The sequence below is a fragment of the Drosophila ananassae genome, unplaced genomic scaffold, assembly GCF_017639315.1.
Source record: "Drosophila ananassae strain 14024-0371.13 unplaced genomic scaffold, ASM1763931v2 tig00000104, whole genome shotgun sequence".
NCBI classification, from domain to species: domain Eukaryota; kingdom Metazoa; phylum Arthropoda; class Insecta; order Diptera; family Drosophilidae; genus Drosophila; species Drosophila ananassae.
In genome coordinates, this window is record NW_025319114.1 from 215836 (window position 1) to 237750 (window position 21915).

At 38.6% G+C, this 21915-nt stretch overlaps 1 protein-coding gene and 1 long non-coding RNA gene across 2 annotated transcripts; both read right to left on the bottom strand.

Moving 5' to 3' along the window:
- Positions 1-3675: 3675 nt before the first annotated feature.
- Positions 3676-4932, bottom strand: LOC123258289. The gene has a single exon (XM_044718162.1). It carries the CDS (start codon positions 4864-4866, stop codon positions 3679-3681), a length of 1188 nt encoding a protein of 395 aa, XP_044574097.1. The 5' UTR covers positions 4867-4932; the 3' UTR covers positions 3676-3678.
- Positions 4933-11357: 6425 nt separating this feature from the next.
- Positions 11358-20201, bottom strand: LOC123258290. The gene is made up of 4 exons (XR_006508013.1): positions 19964-20201; positions 19759-19901; positions 19322-19374; positions 11358-11427 (listed from the first exon to the last, which is right to left on the bottom strand). It is a non-coding gene; the product is annotated as an uncharacterized LOC123258290 (long non-coding RNA).
- Positions 20202-21915: the final 1714 nt, after the last annotated feature.

Sequence of the window (21915 nt, forward strand, 5' to 3'; positions counted from 1 at the left end):
ATTTTAAATTTCGTTATATAAATTGGTTTCTTTTAGGAATTGGATGATTACTTTAATATTTTCTGCTGTTGGATTCTTAAGATACTCAGTGGCTGACCGGTTTTTTAGTAGATTTTGCTTTCCCTGAGAGATGGCTGGGCAGGAATCTAAGATGTGTTCCATGTTTGTGGGGGTTGATGATCGACAGCGATGGCAGTTGCGTTGGGTGTTGGGGTCGAGGAGGTGCTTGTGTGTTAAGCTTGTATGTCCTAGCCGAAGTCTTATAAATTTAATTTGGTCAATTCTGCTGATTTCTTCTTGTTGTATTTTAGAAAATGCTGAAATGTGAGTGTTGTTAGTGTTAATGTTTTTGTACCATGTGTTGCATTTATTTATTAAAGTTTCTTTTTCTTGTATAAGTATATTTTTTAGCATTTTATTAATGTCCGTTATGTTTTCATTAGGCGTGTATATAAGTGGCATTTTTGTTGCCTCTTTTGCAGTTCTATCTGCAAGATCATTTCCTTTAATATTGGAGTGTCCTGGGATCCATAATATTTTTATTTTTGGGTGTTTAGTTTGAAGTAGTGATCGAATATATGTAGGGTATTTGTTTAAGTTTAGTGGGTTTTGGATGGCTTCGATCGCTCCAAGGGAGTCAGAGCAGATTACCGATTTCCCTCTTTTGGTGGTTGAGATCTTGATGGCTTCGAGGATTCCGATCATTTCTCCTGTTAGGATGGATGAGGAGGGCGGTAGAATTCCGTACCGCAAAACATCTGTTTCAGTTGTTACAGCGAAGGCAGTGTTTAAATTTATTTTGGATCCGTCCGTGTAGATAAATGTGTGGTTTTTGTAAGTTTCTTTGATTTCATAGAAAAGTTTCTGGAATGTATCAGAAGACGTGTTTGTTTTTTTGTAGTTGTGCAGAGAGGTGTTGATTATGTTTTGTGGTAGTTGCCATGGTGGTTTGGTCTTGTATAGTTTCGTAGGTTTGAATGGGATGTTATGGAGTTGACAGTTCTTTATAGTTCGTTCTAGTGTTGAGGTCCATTTTTTGTTGTTGGTTTTTGGTTGTATGTGCTTGTGTAATGGTGTATCTTTGGAGCGGGTAAGGTTTGTGAACAGTTTGGTTGTGAGGTGGTCGCGTTGTTGCTCGATTGTTGGAATATTGGCCTCATAGAGTAGGTTGTGTGTTGGTGTGGTGCGAAAGGCGCCTAGGACTGTTCTGAGTGCTGCGTTTAATGTGGTTTTTAATTTATTCAGAAAGTTTTTCGGGGTGTATCCATATATGTGAAGAGCGTAGTCTATTTTAGATATGAGTATTGATTTAGTAATGTTAAGTAGTGTGCTTGTGTTGCAGTTAAATTTGTGGCTGGCTAGGCATTTAATAATGTTATGTTTATTGGACAGAGATGGTATAAGAGAATTTATGTGTGAGCTCCAGTTGTACCTATTGTTTAAGGTTAGTCCAAGTATTTTAAGTGATGTTACGTTTTTTATGTTAGAGTTTTGTGTTGTGATTGTGCAGTTGCATCTGTGTTTTCTACAAATGTGTAGGTGTTGGCATTTTGTTTCAGATAGAGATGCGCCTGAGTAGCTTCCCCAATCATATATTTTTCTAAAAATATGGGTAAGATTTGTGGTAGTGTTTTTTTGATTTTTTAGATTGACTAATAAAAGAAAGTCGTCTGCGTATGCGCTGAATTTAATTTCTTTGTATCTTGTGAGGATATTGGCAAGTTTGTTGAATGCTATTAAGAATAGGACTACCGAGATTGGCGATCCTTGTGGAATTCCATTTTCCAAGGGGTAGAAGTTTGAGATACTTGACCCTATTCGGACAGCTATCTTTCTATTTTTGGTGAAATTTATTATGTAGTTTATTATTTTGTGGCTACATTTCCATTCGATTAGTTGATCGACTATTGAGTGGATACCTACTCGGTCAAAAGCTCTTGCAAAGTCAAGAGAGATGAGTGAGGTATGTTTCCTGGTATTAAGCGACTTCGTAATGATGTAATCTGCATAGAGCAGATTATCTGAGGTCGATTTACCTTTTTTGAACCCATATTGGTGTGGGTGTAGGAGTTTATTGCTGTTTAGGTACCACCATAGTCTGTTTGCAATTATTTTGTCCAGAGTTTTCCCCACGCAGCAGTTGAGTGATATGGGTCTGTATGAAGCTATGTCAGTTTTATCCTTCTGGGCTTTTAATATAGGTATGATTAGGCTGGTTTTGTAGGATTGAGGTATATAGTTTTCAAAGATGTGGTTGAAATGGGAAAGTATTCTATTTTGTATTGCTAGTGGGCTATTCTTTAACATAGGGTATGAGATTCTATTGATGCCTGGGGTTATTCCTTTGAGGGATCGGAGAGCAATCGTTAGTTCTAATTTGGTTATGGGTTTATCAATTTCCATAGCTGATTTGGACGGGATGTGGTTAAGTGTGGTTGTGTTGTATTTGTGGGATGTGAATTCTTGGCTGAAATTTGAGTCCTTGGACAGTTGGGACCAATGCTGGGCGAGTAGGTTGGCTATTTTTTGTTTGTCGTTAGTTGTAACGTTGTTGTTGGTTATGCAGTGTATTTGTTTTACAGGGTTTAGCCCGCAGAATCGTCGAATATTGTTCCATATTTTAGTTGTTGGTGTGTTAGGTTGAATGGTTGATGTAAATTTGGACGTAGCTTCTTTTTTTCTTATTTTGACTGCTCTTTTAAAAAGTGCGTTTGATTTCCGGTATTTAATGATATTTTCTTGGGTTGTGTCTCTTTTCAGTGCCTTCCAGGTTTGTTTTTTCTTTTCCTGCAGGTCTGCTAGTTCTTTGTTCCACCAAGGAACTGTGTGTGTGTGTCTGTGGGGTAAGGTTTGTGGTATTGCAAGGTGTGCACTTTTCAAAATAATTTTGTTAATTTGGGCAGTTTCTTTGTTTATGTTGGTTGAGGGGGGATACAGGTTATTGTTGTTGTTGGTGTGGGTTGAAAATTTGTCCCAGTTTGCTTGGTTTATTTTAAAATTTGTTGTATTTTTGTTAGTGCTGGTGTCGATCGGGAAAAGGGTTATTAGAATTGGGAAGTGATCACTTCCATGGAGGTTGTCTGTTATAGTCCAGTTTGTGCATGGGGTGAGTGAGGGGGAACAGAAGCAAAGATCAATGTTTGTGAATGTGTTGTGTGTAGTGAAATGGGTTGGTGACTTGTCATTTAGAAGGGTTAGTTGCGATTGTTCTATAAATTTAGCAACTATGTTCCCTCTTGAATTAGAGTGGGTAGATCCCCAATTTTGGTGCCAGCTATTGAAGTCCCCGGTTATCATAACCGTTTCGTTGTTGATGCTGACTACGTTGTTCAAGTTGTGGCGTGAGAAGGATTTGTTGGGTGAAATGTAGATAGAATATAGTTTAAAGTTTTGTTTTGATTTAATATCCACTGCTATTGCTTCTATGTCGTCGTTGATATTAATTTGTGAGTGTTGGATAGATTTGTGGATTAGTAGGGCTACTCCTCCAAATCTGTTAGATGGGGTGTTTGTTAGTATAACATAGTTTATCGGTATAGGTAAATAGTGAAGATTTTGTATGTGTGTTTCTTGAAGTGAGATGATGTGTGGCGAGTGTGTTTTTATGAGTAGTAGTAGCTGGTTGTAGTTGTTGGAGTATCCCTTTATATTCCATTGTATTATTTTTAATGACATATTTTAGTGGTTTGTTTGTGTTTGTTTTAAATTGTTTGCGTTAGTAGGGTTTGTTTTTTGTTCTTTAGCTTTTAGGGTTTTTGATAGGGTTGACTTTGCTTTGGTTTGGCTTCTGAGTATGCGGGCGTTAGCTGATGTAGATGGTTTTTGGGAGTCGTAGCTAGTAATAAAGTCCATATCTTCGTCTTCATCGTACAATTCGTAGGTTAAAGAGGTGCGTTTAGGTGGGTTGTTGGTTTTTTTAATTTTGTTGTCTAATTCCTTGAGGAGATCGTCAATAGAATTTGTGGTGGCTTTGATTTCTTTTGCTGGGGTGCTTTGGGGTTGATCTTCGGGTATTTTAGTGGAGATTGCTGTGTGAGTTGTATTCTTTAGGGTTTGGGAGTATGAGGATTCCTGACTGGGATTGTGACGAGCGAGATATATTGAGCGTGCCGTTTTATGGTCCACCCTTTCAGTGATTTTGATTGCTATTAGTTCCTGTTCTTTAAGGAAGACTGGGCATTTTTTGTCTAAGGAGGAGTGGTTGTTCCTGCAATTAATGCACTTGGGTTCCTGCCTGCATTCAATGCTGTCGCTTGTGTGTGTGTTGTCAGAGCAGTTTTTGCATGTAGGGTTTTCTTGCTTGCAGAAAGTTTGTGGGTGGTTAAAGCGAAGGCATTTTTTGCATTGCATAGGCCGTGGTATGTACGGGCGAGTAAACACTACCTCATAGCCTATCATTACTTTTTCGGGAAGATTTGTAGTGGCAAAAGTAAGGGTGATGAGTCCTGTTGGTACTCTAGTTTGGTCTACCATTTTTGTCCATTTGTATACGTGTGAGACTTTTTGGGATTTTAATTCGTCTAATATTTCTTCTTCTGTGACATACCTGAGTAGATTGCAATAGATTATTCCTTTGGTTTCATTAAGGGATTTGTGTTCCTTTGCTTCTACATCTATTGTGCCAATTTTTGTAATTTTTAATAATTTTTCTGCTTGTTGAGTATTTTTTGTTAGGACTAGGAGTGTGCCAGCTCTTGTTGTTTTACACTTATCGACTTCACCTCCGCAGGTGTAGTCAATTGATTTTTTAATAATGAAAGGGTTGGTATGTTCTAGGGATATATTGTCTTTTCTTTTGATAACTATATATTTTTGTTCTATGGTTGTGCTTTTGGAAAAAAGCTTGTTTTTGTCTGGTGGCAGCATTTTGGTTTGGTGGGGCGAGCCCCTGTTCTTAGTTTTATGATCGCGTGATCGGTATTTGTTGTTGGTTTTTTTTTTTTTTTTTTTTTTATCTCTTTTGGACACTTGTTTGTTTGTGCAAAATATTGCAGATAAGCACTTGAAGCTGATGGTTTGGATAAACGAAAGTAGTTGCACGTCTTTACTCTGTGAGGTCTGAAGTGGAACTGAGTCTAAATATATAAAAACCTCATTTCGTAAGTAGGCTGGAACTATTTTATCCATAAGTCGCGACATAGACTGCGGCGCATTAGTTAGGCCAAAGGGCATGACCACAAATTCATACAACGGACGTCCGGGTACTGAGAAGGCCGTTTTATCGCGAGATTTCGGGTCTAGCGGTATGCCAAAAAGCATCTTTTAAATCGAGGCTAGTAATGAATTCGGCTTTTGGCAATCTACTTAAGATACCATCGATTATTGGCATTGGATATGCATCCTTAACGGTGACGGAATTCACCTTCCTACTATCTACGCAGAGTCTTACTTTTCCTGGTTTCTTCACTAACACTACTGGAGATGACCAAGAGCTGTTAGATTCTTGAATAACTAATCATACATAAGTTTCTCAATTGCCGGTGACACGGCATAATGCCGCTGCTTAATCGGTTTAGCTTCTCCCACATCGATCGAGTGTGAAATTAACGATGTACGTCCTAGTCCCTGCTTAGAAAATGACGGGAATAATTTGATAACGTTCTGCAATGAATTCTGTTGATCCTTCGAAAGTTCTCTCATACTTGGATCGCTAATGGAGGCTAGATTATGATTTTTGGTTAACAGATGCATTGGGAGTAAGTCAAAGGCGGTCCAAAAGTCAATTCCCAGATATAAGTCTTCGACTAAAGTAGGAACTAAATAAAAATACAAGGTTTTAGTTTCTCCTCGGTAAGTAATGTCAGTTGAAAATTTTCCGACTATAGTTTGACTTTTCCCGTCAGCAGTTTTGATCTTGGAGGTCATTAACTTGTATTTAAGGTTTTCCTGAAGTAGATCGTTTGCAAACCTACCACCTATGCAACTTACAGAAGCACCAGTGTCCATTAATCCAACTACAGACTTTCCACAAAGCATCACTTGAGCGTGAGGACGTAAGTCAAGAGGATTATCTAATATGGAAGAAAGGATTAATTTCTTTTCTATTTTACATTGTTTTTTAAAAGCTTCTCGACGACCAGTAGACCGTTTTCTCTTAACGTCTATCTTAGATATAGGGAATGGTATACATTTAGGTTGCGGTAGGGGGCCTACAGAAATGGGGTCGTCGGAAAGTGTTACTCTGTATTGGTCGCTCTGCTGATTAACTGTTTGCGTGCACTTTTCTGTGGTGCACGCCCTTGATAGTTTTTTTGAGCGTTTGGGTTACAAGTCCGACATGTAGGTTTATACGTATCGGCCTTCCCACAACCATAGCAAAATATTTTTCGATCAGCCAGACATTCTTGATATCTGTGACCTTAAGCGGAACAATTCCAGCAGGAAACCTCAAGCACAGAGAGCTCGTATTCGTCCTGACCTGAATCCTCATCTGATGAAGGTGCCACCTCTGGGTTCTGAAGAGAATTGACTTGTCGCCTAGGAGTGGGTCGAGAAGTCGATAGGGGATTCGGTTTTGAGACAGTTCTTAAGAACATTTCTCTTGTGCGGACCACTGTTCTTAACTCCTTGAGAGTAGTTGTAGGGACGTACAATATTTCATGTTGAATTTCCGGCAACAAATTATATCTTAATGTTTCCACTAGGGAAGCTTCAGACAATGGGTTTGAAAGTTTGTCGGCTAGGGCCGCTATGACACCATAGAAATCGTCAAACAGTTCATTATGACGTTGCTTGCGGTGTTCTATTTCTGACCTAATACTCCTATCGGTCCTATCATCGCTAAATTGTCCACGAAGGGCCTGACACAGACCTGGCCAAGTAAGTACAGTGACACTTTTGTGATATCGCCAGAACCATTCGCTAGCGCTACCCTCGCATATTGGCCTATTTGGCATATTTGGCCGTTAAATTAAAATCCCCCTCTAAAGTTTGGATCGTCAGAGCCTCTACACGATAGATAAAGTCTTCAGCTGACATAGAAGACCTTCCAGTGAATCTGAGTTTCCAATTTGCCATTATTTGGCTTATCCGATCGGGTCGTACTTCATAATGATTAGGATGCGGCAACTGAGTTGGTAATCCCATGGAAGGTTCTGATCTTGTTTCCGGTGGATTCTGAAATGGCAAACCCGATTGTGCCCTTGTTTGCCTACTAGATGGAGATTCATTGGCTGAACCCGCTAAACTACTATCACGAAGACAACCTGAGAGTGCTTGAATAATCTTGTTAGTCTGATCGGTTAAGCTAGAAGCTATCATCTGAGTTTGTTCTATCATGGCTGCTTTTATTGCTTCGGCAAGAGTTGAAGGTACCGTTTCAGCCGTATTGGTGGGTTCTTGCGGTTGGTTGGTGATAGTCTGAACCATATTATTCGAGTCTGAATTAGGAACCTCTGACTGTTGTACGGCAGCCATTCGTTTTGTTTGAAGTCGAGTCTGTAGGGATTGAGATGTTGAAGCCATGATGGAGCTTGTAGTGGATAATCGATCTGAACTCAGGTTTTCCACAGACGCCGAATTAGATTGCGTTAGTTCCTGCTTACAGACGGGACACTTTTTTGACTTTCCTACTTTGGAATTGTAACACGCACGGTGAAAGATATGCCCACAAGATGTAGATAATAATTGCGCTTGGTAAACTATTATTTCGGAGCAAATGAAACAATGTTCTCCTGTATCACTCGTTTGAGACAAATTCTCCGTGCTATGGGATAACACCATTTCGGGGTTTCCTAAGTATAATTTGTTTACCTAATAATTTTTCTTTTTTTTTTTTTTTGAATTTAAGTTTACTTCTAACCTACTATGTGGAATATGCTGTCTTCAACTTCATAGAATAAATTTATAAAAATAAAAATATAAGAATATATGAATTTAAGAGTTAAAAATTTCAAAACAAAATCTAGGAGTCACGCATTCTGCTTCTGGCTGATAGGAATTAATTTGTATTTTTGTCTTTATATGAACGAAAGTGTTGCAAGATCTTAATTCTTTTTATAATCGTTAACCTCGTAAAACTTCGGCGGCCCATCTTCCGAATCATTGGACATCTTCCAGAAGACTTACAAGGTTCTTAACTCCTTGAGAGTAGTTGTAGGGACGTACAATATTTCATGTTGAATTTCCGGCAACAAATTATATCTTAATGTTTCCACTAGGGAAGCTTCAGACAATGGGTTTGAAAGTTTGTCGGCTAGGGCCGCTATGACACCATAGAAATCGTCAAACAGTTCATTATGACGTTGCTTGCGGTGTTCTATTTCTGACCTAATACTCCTATCGGTCCTATCATCGCTAAATTGTCCACGAAGGGCCTGACACAGACCTGGCCAAGTAAGTACAGTGACACTTTTGTGATATCGCCAGAACCATTCGCTAGCGCTACCCTCGCATATTGGCCTATTTGGCATATTTGGCCGTTAAATTAAAATCCCCCTCTAAAGTTTGGATCGTCAGAGCCTCTACACGATAGATAAAGTCTTCAGCTGACATAGAAGACCTTCCAGTGAATCTGAGTTTCCAATTTGCCATTATTTGGCTTATCCGATCGGGTCGTACTTCATAATGATTAGGATGCGGCAACTGAGTTGGTAATCCCATGGAAGGTTCTGATCTTGTTTCCGGTGGATTCTGAAATGGCAAACCCGATTGTGCCCTTGTTTGCCTACTAGATGGAGATTCATTGGCTGAACCCGCTAAACTACTATCACGAAGACAACCTGAGAGTGCTTGAATAATCTTGTTAGTCTGATCGGTTAAGCTAGAAGCTATCATCTGAGTTTGTTCTATCATGGCTGCTTTTATTGCTTCGGCAAGAGTTGAAGGTACCGTTTCAGCCGTATTGGTGGGTTCTTGCGGTTGGTTGGTGATAGTCTGAACCATATTATTCGAGTCTGAATTAGGAACCTCTGACTGTTGTACGGCAGCCATTCGTTTTGTTTGAAGTCGAGTCTGTAGGGATTGAGATGTTGAAGCCATGATGGAGCTTGTAGTGGATAATCGATCTGAACTCAGGTTTTCCACAGACGCCGAATTAGATTGCGTTAGTTCCTGCTTACAGACGGGACACTTTTTTGACTTTCCTACTTTGGAATTGTAACACGCACGGTGAAAGATATGCCCACAAGATGTAGATAATAATTGCGCTTGGTAAACTATTATTTCGGAGCAAATGAAACAATGTTCTCCTGTATCACTCGTTTGAGACAAATTCTCCGTGCTATGGGATAACACCATTTCGGGGTTTCCTAAGTATAATTTGTTTACCTAATAATTTTTCTTTTTTTTTTTTTTTGAATTTAAGTTTACTTCTAACCTACTATGTGGAATATGCTGTCTTCAACTTCATAGAATAAATTTATAAAAATAAAAATATAAGAATATATGAATTTAAGAGTTAAAAATTTCAAAACAAAATCTAGGAGTCATGCATTCTGCTTCTGGCTGATAGGAATTAATTTGTATTTTTGTCTTTATATGAACGAAAGTGTTGCAAGATCTTAATTCTTTTTATAATCGTTAACCTCGTAAAACTTCGGCGGCCCATCTTCCGAATCATTGGACATCTTCCAGAAGTATTTACAAGGCTTTGAATATAAGGATTGAGCCATGGCCATTAAGTATTCGGTTGGAAAAGTGTCTCTATCAGAAAAAGATATATTCCTAGTCCGTATACTCTTCGAGCCACAACAGAGGATTAGGTTAGAGAGGATATTCTGTTGGAAAGGTGCCTGCATCAGACAAAGATATTTTCCAATTCAGATTTATCTCTCAACCACAACGGAGAACAGCACAGGATGGAAATTTTAAGGGATGACTGCGGCTTGAAATCCGCCAATTCAATTGCGCTTAAGCTTTACCAGCCCTGCCTAAACACCGGACTAGGTTAAGCCGCGATGACTCCGGAGTTATATCCAATTAAAGATGTAACGCATCCAGGTAGTCGAAGCTTAACCACCGTATCTAGTTATCGGAGTTAAACACTTGGCCTTGAAGTCTATGAGAATTTCTTGGATCCGAAGTGGCATCCGAAACTAACTAATACGTACGAGGGTATATGTCGGATGGAATGACATAGATATTTTAATTTTTGTACATTTTATTTTCCTGGGCAGCCTTAAACGGCTAGCCCCACGTTGGGCGCCATCTTAAATAATATTGTAACATGTAACCATGTAAGCGGGCAGATGGTTGTGTAGCTGCAAGGAGGTTGCACGCGCTGGTTCCGGCTTTTTGGTCGGTAGAAGGGAGTGGATCCCTTGGGTCCTTGTGCTACTCGCTCGCAGTTATCAATCGATTATTTAAAAGATATTCGCGTGCGGGGGGTTAGTACGTACTGAAGGAAATATCGGGAAAGGGAATAAAAAGGATTCTTGCATTGCTTTCGACATTCAGAGTAATTAAGGCCGTTGCGACTGCGCTGGTGGAGTTGCAGCAGACGATGTAAAGCTGAGCGGATGTTTTGCCACAGCCGTTGCCCACCCTTCCATGATCACCAAGTCCGCGAAATAATTTTTGATGATCCCAAAGAAAATCCGGCTATTTAATTTCACCTGCCATCTTCATCCTGCATGACTCCTCTAGATAATAGATTAGCAATTCATTTTTAAACGGTATAAAATTTATTCATGGTTATTAAGTTGCATAAGGCAAAAGAAGGAAATTTAAATCAAGTATATAATTAAATGTATCTATTAGATAGGTTATAATCGAGAAAACAAATTATCTTAGAATTTATATCTTTATAAGTTGGTATAAGAAATAATAAGTCGCGTTAATAGGCAATAATATTATATATGTCTATATAAAATTAATAACAAGAATCATGTTTATGAAGAGAATCTTGTCTTCCATAGCGGGTATTCTCTAATATTATTTCCTAAATGTATATCGTAAAATGTCTCCATAGTAACTTATTCATTTCCAATTCAAATTTGATAGCAAGGGTTTATGATTAACTTTAGCAATGGTTTTTTTTTAATGTTGGAACACGGCAAGAGTATTAAAAATAATGTTCCAAGATTCCATTAATTTTTATTAAATATTTCTTAATTAATTTAAGAAAAGAAATGTAATTCATTTTTCTTTGTTGTCATTGCGGAAGGCCATTATTAAATATTGGGAATAAAAAAAAAAGAAAATATATATATATAATCAACTGTTAGCCAGCACGTGCCAGAAAGATTTTCGTTTTTATTTTTTCTTTCTTTTCTTTCAGTGTACCGTTGTTCGGTATTTAATTGCAACCGCGTGGTTCGATTTTACCGTATGGGAGATAAAAATCTTTCAGGTAAAGCTTTTATTACACTGAGAAAAATCAGCCTAACCACCAACAATATTTAATTTGGGGTAATGAGTTTTTTTTTTCACTTACATCGAGTTTAATTTCCACGTCCAAAAGATCTTTTGTCGGGTTGAGCGATGAATCTATAATTTTAGGGCATAGAGGTTATTTTTATGTATGTATATATATATATATTCACCAAATTAATTAATATTTCCATACCGTTCAGTTTTAGTATTTAAGTAATAAAAAGAAATACAAAATTAAGGGAACTGGAAACGTTATTTTCTTACATTATTAAACGCCAAGCTCCAAAAAAAACTAAATACTACCAAAATAAAAATAACTAAATCAAATTAATAATTCCGGAAACCAATACGGGACAGGCGTAACTGTCTTGGGGCGATGAGTGACGTCATTGGATGAGAATAATTCGGGTGCATATGCTGGCCATTGGGGGGTTTTAATTAATGAGGGAAAATTATTGCACCTGCACCTTAATCCCAAAAGAAAATTGTGTCTCTCACACTAATTTATAATAAATCCATCAGATCCCGCGGCGTGGCGCTGGAAGCCCTTCTTAGGGTAAACTGGCTGCTTGCTGGATTGTAAACTTATTCCCAATGTAAGAACAATACACAAATGGGTGCCATGGGTACACTGGGTGCCAATTCAACCTAAAAAAAATAAGTCGAATTAAAAAAAAACGCGTGAGGCCGAAAACAAAAGTTTTATTTACCTTGAATTGGCACCGCAAAAATGTAATTCACTTTTAATACACTGAGCGCTGCTCACTTCCCTCTGCGTTTAGTTTTGGGAAACTTATGTGGAAATTCCCCACCACGTGTCTTTTTTTTTTTTCCCGGGGGTTAAATATATACTGGAGTTTAACCGCGAGCGATGCGCTTATCTTAGCAGCCACAAGAGAAAAGAAGTTGGCCGCTGCTTATTCTATGCTTAGACCGATACTTAAATGCTCAATTCTGGGTAGATAATTGATTATCAATAGATAAGAAACTTTAAGCTTAACCAAGCTTTTTGTTTTTTGTTTTGTATTTTCGGTTATTCCAAGCTTAACTAAATGAGGTTTACTTTTAGGCATTTGGTTTGTTGTTAAGTTACAACAAGCATTACATTTTCCCCCCACTAAAATCTAACTTGGGGTGGAACAACACAAGGAAGATTCCCGCTTGTTGTCTACGCTTATGGAAATTTCCGATCAGGCGGCCTTGTAGATCTTCTAGCTCGTAATATACCTTCCCTAACTTCCTTCGCACTCGCGCTTTAAGGAAATTGGGAGCCAGCTTGGAGCTAAACCCTTTTGCGAAATTGCTTTGTTGGAAATTGCGTCGGAAAATTTCTTGACCTACTTTAAAAGAAACGTCCCTTGTGCGTGTGTTGTAGAACTTTTCATTCCGATTGCGTTGGGCTATCATGGTTTTCTGGGCTTTGCTGCGTAAAATGTCTAGGGAGTCTTCCTTATTAAATTGGACACTTCGATCTTCTAGCATACCTAAATCTCGTAGTAGTTGAAAAGTTTCGCCATTCGTGACCATATGTTGACCAAACGTTAGCTTATATGGGCTAGTGTTTATGGCCAGATGAACTCCCGATCGTAGAGCGCAGTTTATGCTACTAAGGTTATCGTCCCAGTTACTCTGATTTGGGTTTATGTAAGCCTTTATGGCTGAAAGAACTGATCTATTCACTCTTTCCGACGCGTTTGCCTGTGGGGAATAAAAGGCCGTATATGTATGTCTGATATTATATTTGTTTAACAAGCAATTAAAAGTTTGCGATTTAAACTGAACTCCATTATCAGAAACCACATATTCTGGAACCCCAAAACAATGAAAAAGATCTTCTTCCAAATATCGCACAATCGAGTCGGCGGTAAACTTGCGGACTGGTTTCAAAAAGGGAAACTTAGTGAGATGGTCGAGCACCACAAATATACCTACATTTCCCGATTTACTGCGTGGATAGGGTCCTAAAAAGTCAACAAATATCTTCTGAAAGAAACGCTGGGGTATTCCAGTGTTTCCCATAGGAGGTTTAAACGATCGATTAGGGTGTTTCGTGGCCTTACAAATATCACAACTATTGATGAAAGTTTTTATGTCGTTAACCATGTTAGGCCAGAAATAATAACGTCGGAGCCTTTCTATGGTTTTGTTTATACCTCCGTGGGCATGTAATGGGTCTCCATGAGCAGTCTTAATGGCATTCGGTACGAGTGGGCGTGGAACCCAAAGTTTCCAGCATTGGTGTTCGGAAATTTTGGTATCCTCTGCATGTTCGGAGCGTCGGTATATATGTTTACCTTGAATTTTGAGATCCGGTAGGGAAGAGCTATTAAGGCGGATCTTACTCCTAAGCGAATCGTATTCGGTTGAATCGAATTCGGTGGAATTGACGTCAACTATTAGACTATCACAAGCAAGGGTTGACAAGTCTTCGGTAAAGGTTCGCGAAAGAGCGTCGGGGACTACGTTGTGAGTACCTTTTCGATGAAGTATCTTGAATTGGAATCCTTGAAGCTTAAGAGACCAACGGGCGAGACGCGAGCTTAGATCTGCCTGGGCCATAAGCCATTTTAAGGAGGCATGATCTGTAACTATTACGAAATCCTGTCCTTCGACATAAGCTCTAAATTTTTTCACGGCCAAAACAGCGGCATAGCACTCCTTCTCGGTAACGGTGTATTGACGTTGACAACGATTTAGCTTCTTTGACATGAAAGCGATCGGCACCTCTGCGCCATCTTTATTCACTTGCATTAAGACTGCACCTACTCCTGTGTGGCTTGCGTCGCAATGAAGTGAGAACGGGAGCGAAAAATTGGGACTGTGCAGTACTGGGGCTGCACACATGCTTGCCTTTATGGACTCAAAAGCCCCCTGGGCTTCACTTGTCCACTCAAACTTCCGATTGGTTTTCAAGGTGTCTGTCAACGGGGAAGTAATAGCGGAATAATCCTTAATGAACTTATGATACCATCCGGTCATTCCAAGGAATCTTCGAACCTGTTTAACCGAACGGGGTGTTGGGTAATCTCTGACTGCAGCTATCTTATCAGGATCTGTGCTAATAATACCATTACCTATCACGTGTCCTAAGTACTTCACCTCTTTCCGACAGAATTTACTTTTTTCAACATTAATTGTAAGATTTGCACGAGCCAGGTTGGAAGCGACTACCGATAAGACTTCAAGATGTCGTTCGAAGGTATCGGAGACAATGAGTAAGTCGTCTAAATATATAAAAACCTCATTTCGTAAGTAGGCTGGAACTATTTTATCCATAAGTCGCGACATAGACTGCGGCGCATTAGTGAGGCCAAAGGGCATGACCACAAATTCATACAACGGACGTCCGGGTACTGAGAAGGCCGTTTTATCGCGAGATTTCGGGTCTAGCGGTATTTGCCAAAAAGCATCTTTTAAATCGAGGCTAGTAATGAATTCGGCTTTTGGCAATCTACTTAAGATACCATCGATTATTGGCATTGGATATGCATCCTTTACGGTGACGGAATTCACCTTCCTACTATCTACGCAGAGTCTTACTTTTCCTGGTTTCTTCACTAACACTACTGGAGATGACCAAGAGCTGTTAGATTCTTGAATAACTAATCATACATAAGTTTCTCAATTGCCGGTGACACGGCATAATGCCGCTGCTTAATCGGTTTAGCTTCTCCCACATCGATCGAGTGTGAAATTAACGATGTACGTCCTAGTCCCTGCTTAGAAAATGACGGGAATAATTTGATAACGTTCTGCAATGAATTCTGTTGATCCTTCGAAAGTTCCCTCATACTTGGATCGCTAATGGAGGCTAGATTATGATTTTTGGCTAAAAGATGCATTGGGAGTAAGTCAAAGGCGGTCCAAAAGTCAATTCCCAGATATAAGTCTTCGACTAAAGTAGGAACTAAATAAAAATACAAGGTTTTAGTTTCTCCTCGGTAAGTAATGTCAGTTGAAAATTTTCCGACTATAGTTTGACTTTTCCCGTCAGCAGTTTTGATCTTGGAGGTCATTAACTTGTATTTAAGGTTTTCCTGAAGTAGATCGTTTGCAAACCTACCACCTATGCAACTTACAGAAGCACCAGTGTCCATTAATCCAACTACAGACTTTCCACAAAGCATCACTTGAGCGTGAGGACGTAAGTCAAGAGGATTATCTAATATGGATAAAAGGATTAATTTCTTTTCTATTTTACATTGTTTTTTAAAAGCTTCTCGACGACCAGTAGACCGTTTTCTCTTGACGTCTATCTTAGATATAGGGAATGGTATACATTTAGGTTGCGGTAGGGGGCCTTCAGAAATGGGGTCGTCGGAAAGTGTTACTCTGTATTGGTCGATCTGCTGATTAACTGTTTGCGTGCACTTTTCTGTGGTGCACGCCCTTGATAGTTTTTTTGAGCGTTTGGGTTACAAGTCCGACATGTAGGTTTATACGTATCGGCCTTCCCACAACCATAGCAAAATATTTTTCGATCAGCCAGACATTCTTGATATCTGTGACCTTTAGCGGAACAATTCCAGCAGGAAACCTCAAGCACAGAGAGTTCGTATTCGTCCTGACCTGAATCCTCATCTGATGAAGGTGCCACCTCTGGGTTCTGAAGAGAATTGACTTGTCGCCTAGGAGTGGGTCGAGAAGTCGATAGGGGATTCGGTTTTGAGACAGTTCTTAAGAACATTTCTCTTGTGCGGACCACTGTTCTTAACTCCTTGAGAGTAGTTGTAGGGACGTACAATATTTCATGTTGAATTTCCGTCAACAAATTATATCTTAACGTTTCCACTAGGGAATCTTCAGACAATGGGTTTGAAAGTTTGTCGGCTAGGGCCGCTATGACACCATAGAAATCGTCAAACAGTTCATTATGACGTTGCTTGCGGTGTTCTATTTCTGTTCTAATACTCCTATCGGTCCTATCATCGCTAAATTGTCCACGAAGGGCCTGACACAGACCTGGCCAAGTAAGTACAGTAACACTTTTGTGATATCGCCAGAACCATTCGCTAGCGCTACCCTCGAACAAATTACTGGCATATTCGGCCGTTAAATTAAAATCCCCCTCTAAAGTTTGGATCGTCAGAGCCTCTACACGATAGATAAAGTCTTCAGCTGACATAGAAGACCTTCCAGTGAATCTGAGTCTCCAATTTGCCATTATTTGGCTTATCCGATCGGGTCGTACTTCATAATGATTAGGATGCGGCAACTGAGTTGGTAATCCCATGGAAGGTTCCGATCTTGTTTCCGGTGGATTCTGTAATGGCAAACCCGATTGTGCCCTTGTTTGCCTACTAGATGTAGATTCATTGGCTGAACCCGCTAAACTACTATCACGAAGACAACCTGAGAGTGCTTGAATAATCTTGTTAGTCTGATCGGTTAAGCTAGAAGCTATCATCTGAGTTTGTTCTATCATGGCTGCTTTTATTGCTTCGGCAAGAGTTGAAGGTACCGTTTCAGCCGTATTGGTGGGTTCTTGCGGTTGGTTGGTGATAGTCTGAACCATATTATTCGAGTCTGAATTAGGAACCTCTGACTGTTGTACGGCAGCCATTCGTTTTGTTTGAAGTCGAGTCTGTAGGGATTGAGATGTTGAAGCCATGATGGAGCTTGTAGTGGATAATCGATCTGAACTAATGTTTTCCACAGACGCCGAATTAGATTTCGTTAGTTCCTGCTTACAGACGGGACACTTTTTTGACATTCCTACTTTGGAATTGTAACACGCACGGTGAAAGATATGCCCACAAGATGTAGATAATAATTGCGCTTGGTAAACTATTATTTCGGAGCAAATGAAACAATGTTCTCCTGTATCACTCGTTTGAGACAAATTCTCCGTGCTATGGGATAACACCATTTCGGGGTTTCCTAAGTATAATTTGTTTACCTAATAATTTTTCTTTTTTTTTTTTTTTTTGAATTTAAGTTTACTTCTTACCTACTATGTGGAATATGCTGTCTTCAACTTCATAGAATAAATTTATAAAAATAAAAATATAAGAATATATGAATTTAAGAGTTAAAAATTTCAAAACAAAATCTAGGAGTCATGCATTCTGCTTCTGGCTGATAGGAATTAATTTGTATTTTTGTCTTTATATGAACGAAAGTGTTGCAAGATCCTAATTCTTTTTATAATCGTTAACGTCGTAAAACTTCGGCGGCCCATCTTCCGAATCATTGGACATCTTCCAGAAGTATTTACAAGGCTTTGAATATAAGGATTGAGCCATGGCCATTAAGTATTCGGTTGGAAAAGTGTCTCTATCAGAAAAAGATATATTCCTAGTCCGTATACTCTTCGAGCCACAACAGAGGATTAGGTTAGAGAGGATATTCTGTTGGAAAGGCGCCTGCATCAGACAAAGATATTTTCCAATTCAGATTTATCTCTCAACCACAACGAAGAACAGCACAGGATGGAAATTTTAAGGGATGACTGCGGCTTGAAATCCGCCAATTCAATTGCGCTTAAGCTTTACCAGCCCTGCCTAAACACCGGACTAGGTTAAGCCGCGATGACTCCGGAGTTATATCCAATTAAAGATGTAACGCATCCAGGTAGTCGAAGCTTAACCACCGTATCTAGTTATCGGAGTTAAACACTTGGCCTTGAAGTCTATGAGAATTTCTTGGATCCGAAGTGGCATCCGAAACTAACTAATACGTACGAGGGTATATGTCGGATGGAATGACATAGATATTTTAATTTTTGTACATTTTATTTTCCTGGGCAGCCTTAAACGGCTAGCCCCACGTTGGGCGCCATCTTAAATAATATTGTAACATGTAACCATGTAAGCGGGCAGATGGTTGTGTAGCTGCAAGGAGGTTGCACGCGCTGGTTCCGGCTTTTTGGTCGGTAGAAGGGAGTGGATCCCTTGGGTCCTTGTGCTACTCGCTCGCAGTTATCAATCGATTATTTAAAAGATATTCGCGTGCGGGGGGTTAGTACGTACTGAAGGAAATATCGGGAAAGGGAATAAAAAGGATTCTTGCATTGCTTTCGACATTCAGAGTAATTAAGGCCGTTGCGACTGCGCTGGTGGAGTTGCAGCAGACGATGTAAAGCTGAGCGGATGTTTTGCCACAGCCGTTGCCCACCCTTCCATGATCACCAAGTCCGCGAAATAATTTTTGATGATCCCAAAGAAAATCCGGCTATTTAATTTCACCTGCCATCTTCATCCTGCATGACTCCTCTAGATAATAGATTAGCAATTCATTTTTAAACGGTATAAAATTTATTCATGGTTATTAAGTTGCATAAGGCAAAAGAAGGAAATTTAAATCAAGTATATAATTAAATGTATCTATTAGATAGGTTATAATCGAGAAAACAAATTATCTTAGAATTTATATCTTTATAAGTTGGTATAAGAAATAATAAGTCGCATTAATAGGCAATAATATTATATATGTCTATATAAAATTAATAACAAGAATCATGTTTATGAAGAGAATCTTGTCTTCCATAGCGGGTATTCTCTAATATTATTTCATAAATGTATATCGTAAAATGTCTCCATAGTAACTAATTCATTTCCAATTCAAATTTGATAGCAAGGGTTTATGATTAACTTTAGCAAGGGTTTTTTTTTTTAATGTTGGAACACGGCAAGAGTATTAAAAATAATGTTCCAAGATTCCATTAATTTTTATTAAATATTTCTTAATTAATTTAAGAAAAGAAATGTAATTCATTTTTCTTTGTTGTCATTGCGGAAGGCCATTATTAAATATTGGGAATAAAAAAAAGGAAAATATATATATATAATACACTGTTAGCCAGCACGTGCCAGAAAGATTTTCGTTTTTATTTTTTCTTTCTTTTCTTTCAGTGTACCGTTGTTCGGTATTTAATTGCAACCGCGTGGTTCGATTTTACCGTATGGGAGATAAAAATCTTTCAGGTAAAGCTTTTATTACACTGAGAAAAATCAGCCTAACCACCAACAATATTTAATTTGGGGTAATGAGTTTTTTTTTCACTTACATCGAGTTTAATTTCCACGTCCAAAAGATCTTTTGTCGGGTTGAGCGATGAATCTATAATTTTAGGGCATAGAGGTTATTTTTATGTATGTATATATATATATATTCACCAAATTAATTAATATTTCCATACCGTTCAATTTTAGTATTTAAGTAATAAAAAGAAATACAAAATTAAGGGAACTGGAAACGTTATTTTCTTACATTATTAAACGCCAAGCTCCAAAAAAAACTAAATACTACCAAAATAAAAATAACTAAATCAAATTAATAATTCCGGAAACCAATACGGGACAGGCGTAACTGTCTTGGGGCGATGAGTGACGTCATTGGATGAGAATAATTCGGGTGCATATGCTGGCCATTGGGGGGTTTTAATTAATGAGGGAAAATTATTGCACCTGCACCTTAATCCCAAAAGAAAATTGTGTCTCTCACACTAATTTATAATAAATCCATCAGATCCCGCGGCGTGGCGCTGGAAGCCCTTCTTAGGGTAAACTGGCTGCTTGGGGGATTGTAAACTTATTCCCAATGTAAGAACAATACACAAATGGGTTCTTACTGGGTGCCAATTCGACCTAAAAAAAATAAGTCGAATTAAAAAAAAACGCGTGAGGCCGAAAACAAAGGTTTTATTTACCTTGAATTGGCACCGCAAAAATGTAATTCACTTTTAATACACTGAGCGCTGCTCACTTCCCTCTGCGTTTAGTTTTGGGAAACTTATGTGGAAATTCCCCACCACGTGTCTTTTTTTTTTTCCCGGGGGTTAAATATATACTGGAGTTTAACCGCGAGCGATGCGCTTATCTTAGCAGCCACAAGAGAAAAGAAGTTGGCCGCTGCTTATTCTATGCTTAGACCAATACTTAAATGCTCAATTCTGGGTAGATAATTGATTATCAATAGATAAGAAACTTTAAGCTTAACCAAGCTTTTTGTTTTTTGTTTTGTATTTTCGGCTATTCCAAGCTTAACTAAATGAGGTTTACTTTTAGGCATTTGGTTTGTTGTTAAGTTACAACAAGCGCATTACAATATGCACCATATCCAATGGAATCTGGGTTATACATTTTTTGTTGCGGGTACGAGGACCCCTTCGGTAACCTTACCCCGCCAAAAATTATAAAGTATGTTATAATGTTTCCAACGCAAGTAAATGTTTAATATCGGCCTAATTTACCAAATTAATTTCAATTGCAGTTTAACTCTAAAAATGGCCGACCCACTCAGTACCGAATATAAAAGTAATGTACCGCGATAAGGTTCATCCCAATTGCCGAATTTAACACTAGATGTAAATGCGTGTGCAAGGGGTTTACTGTAATATATATACACCATATCGACTAGAATTTGGGTGGTAAATTTGTTGTTGCGGGGTACGAGGACCACCTTGGTAACCTTACCCCGCCAAAAATTCTAAAGAAAGTTATACTGTTTGTAACGCAAGTAGATTTTTAATAGCGGCCAATTCGATACAATTTCAGTTTAACCCCTCAAAATGCAGTGGCCGGCCCACTATATACCGAATATACCAGTAATGTAACGCGATGCTGAGTTCAACACTTGATACAAATGCGTGGAAAAGTTGTTGTTGCGGATACGAGGACCCCCTCTGGTAACCTTACTCCGCCGAAAATTCTAAAGTAAGTTATACTGTTTCTAACCAAGTAAATTTTTAATAACGGCTAATATACCAAGTTCATTTCAATTTTGGTTTAACCCCTAAAAATGCAGTGGCCGACCCACTCAGTACCGAATATAAAAGTTAAGTACCGCGATGCTGCGACAATATCAACAATAGATGCAAATGCGTGTGCGGGGGATTTGCTGCATTATATGCACCATATCGACTAGAATTTGGGTGGTAAATTTGTTGTTGCGGGTACGAGGACCACCTTGGTAACCTTTCCACCCCAAAAATTCTAAAGTAAGTTACTGTTTCTAACGCAAGTAGATTTTTAATAGGGGCCAATTTACCAAATTAAATTAAATTTCAGTTTAACCCATCAAAATGCAATGGCCGGCCCACTCAGTACCGAATATACAAGTAATGTAACGCGATGCTGAATTCAACACTAGATGCAAATGCGAGTGCGAGGGATTTACTACCATATCGACTAGAATTTGGGTGGAAAACTTCCTCTCTTTATCTTAAAGCGGACGGACGTGTTTTTTTGTGCGCACTACGTTTTTGTAAAATTTGCAAGCTTTCTATAAACAATCGGTGTTTATTTCTTTACTGATATAAAAACAAATTGCAATTTTTTAGATCCGTATCGCTTCGCGTGTGCAGTGATATATTTGGAGGTAAAATAATAATTTATTTAACTTACTTTCCAAACATAGCCCTGCTCTGCTTCTTCATCTCCTACGGTGTTGTTTCTATTCTTTTGCTTCTACTCTCGCTCAATAGAGATTCTTATCTCTATTTCTTTAAATCTTACTAACTTGCACTAACTGCTCTCTTTAATCTCCCCTTCTCTTTTCCTTGGTACAGTGGTTCAAGGTTCCTCATTAATAAAATCAAATAATATTTTTAAATTAATTATTAATTTTTTTAATAATTTTTAATAAATCAATTATTTAATT

Bases quoted from the DNA above. Each gene is read 5' to 3' on its own strand.
- LOC123258289 (XM_044718162.1), bottom strand. From the start codon at position 4,866: ATGCTGCCACCAGACAAAAACAAGCTTTTTTCCAAAAGCACAACCATA.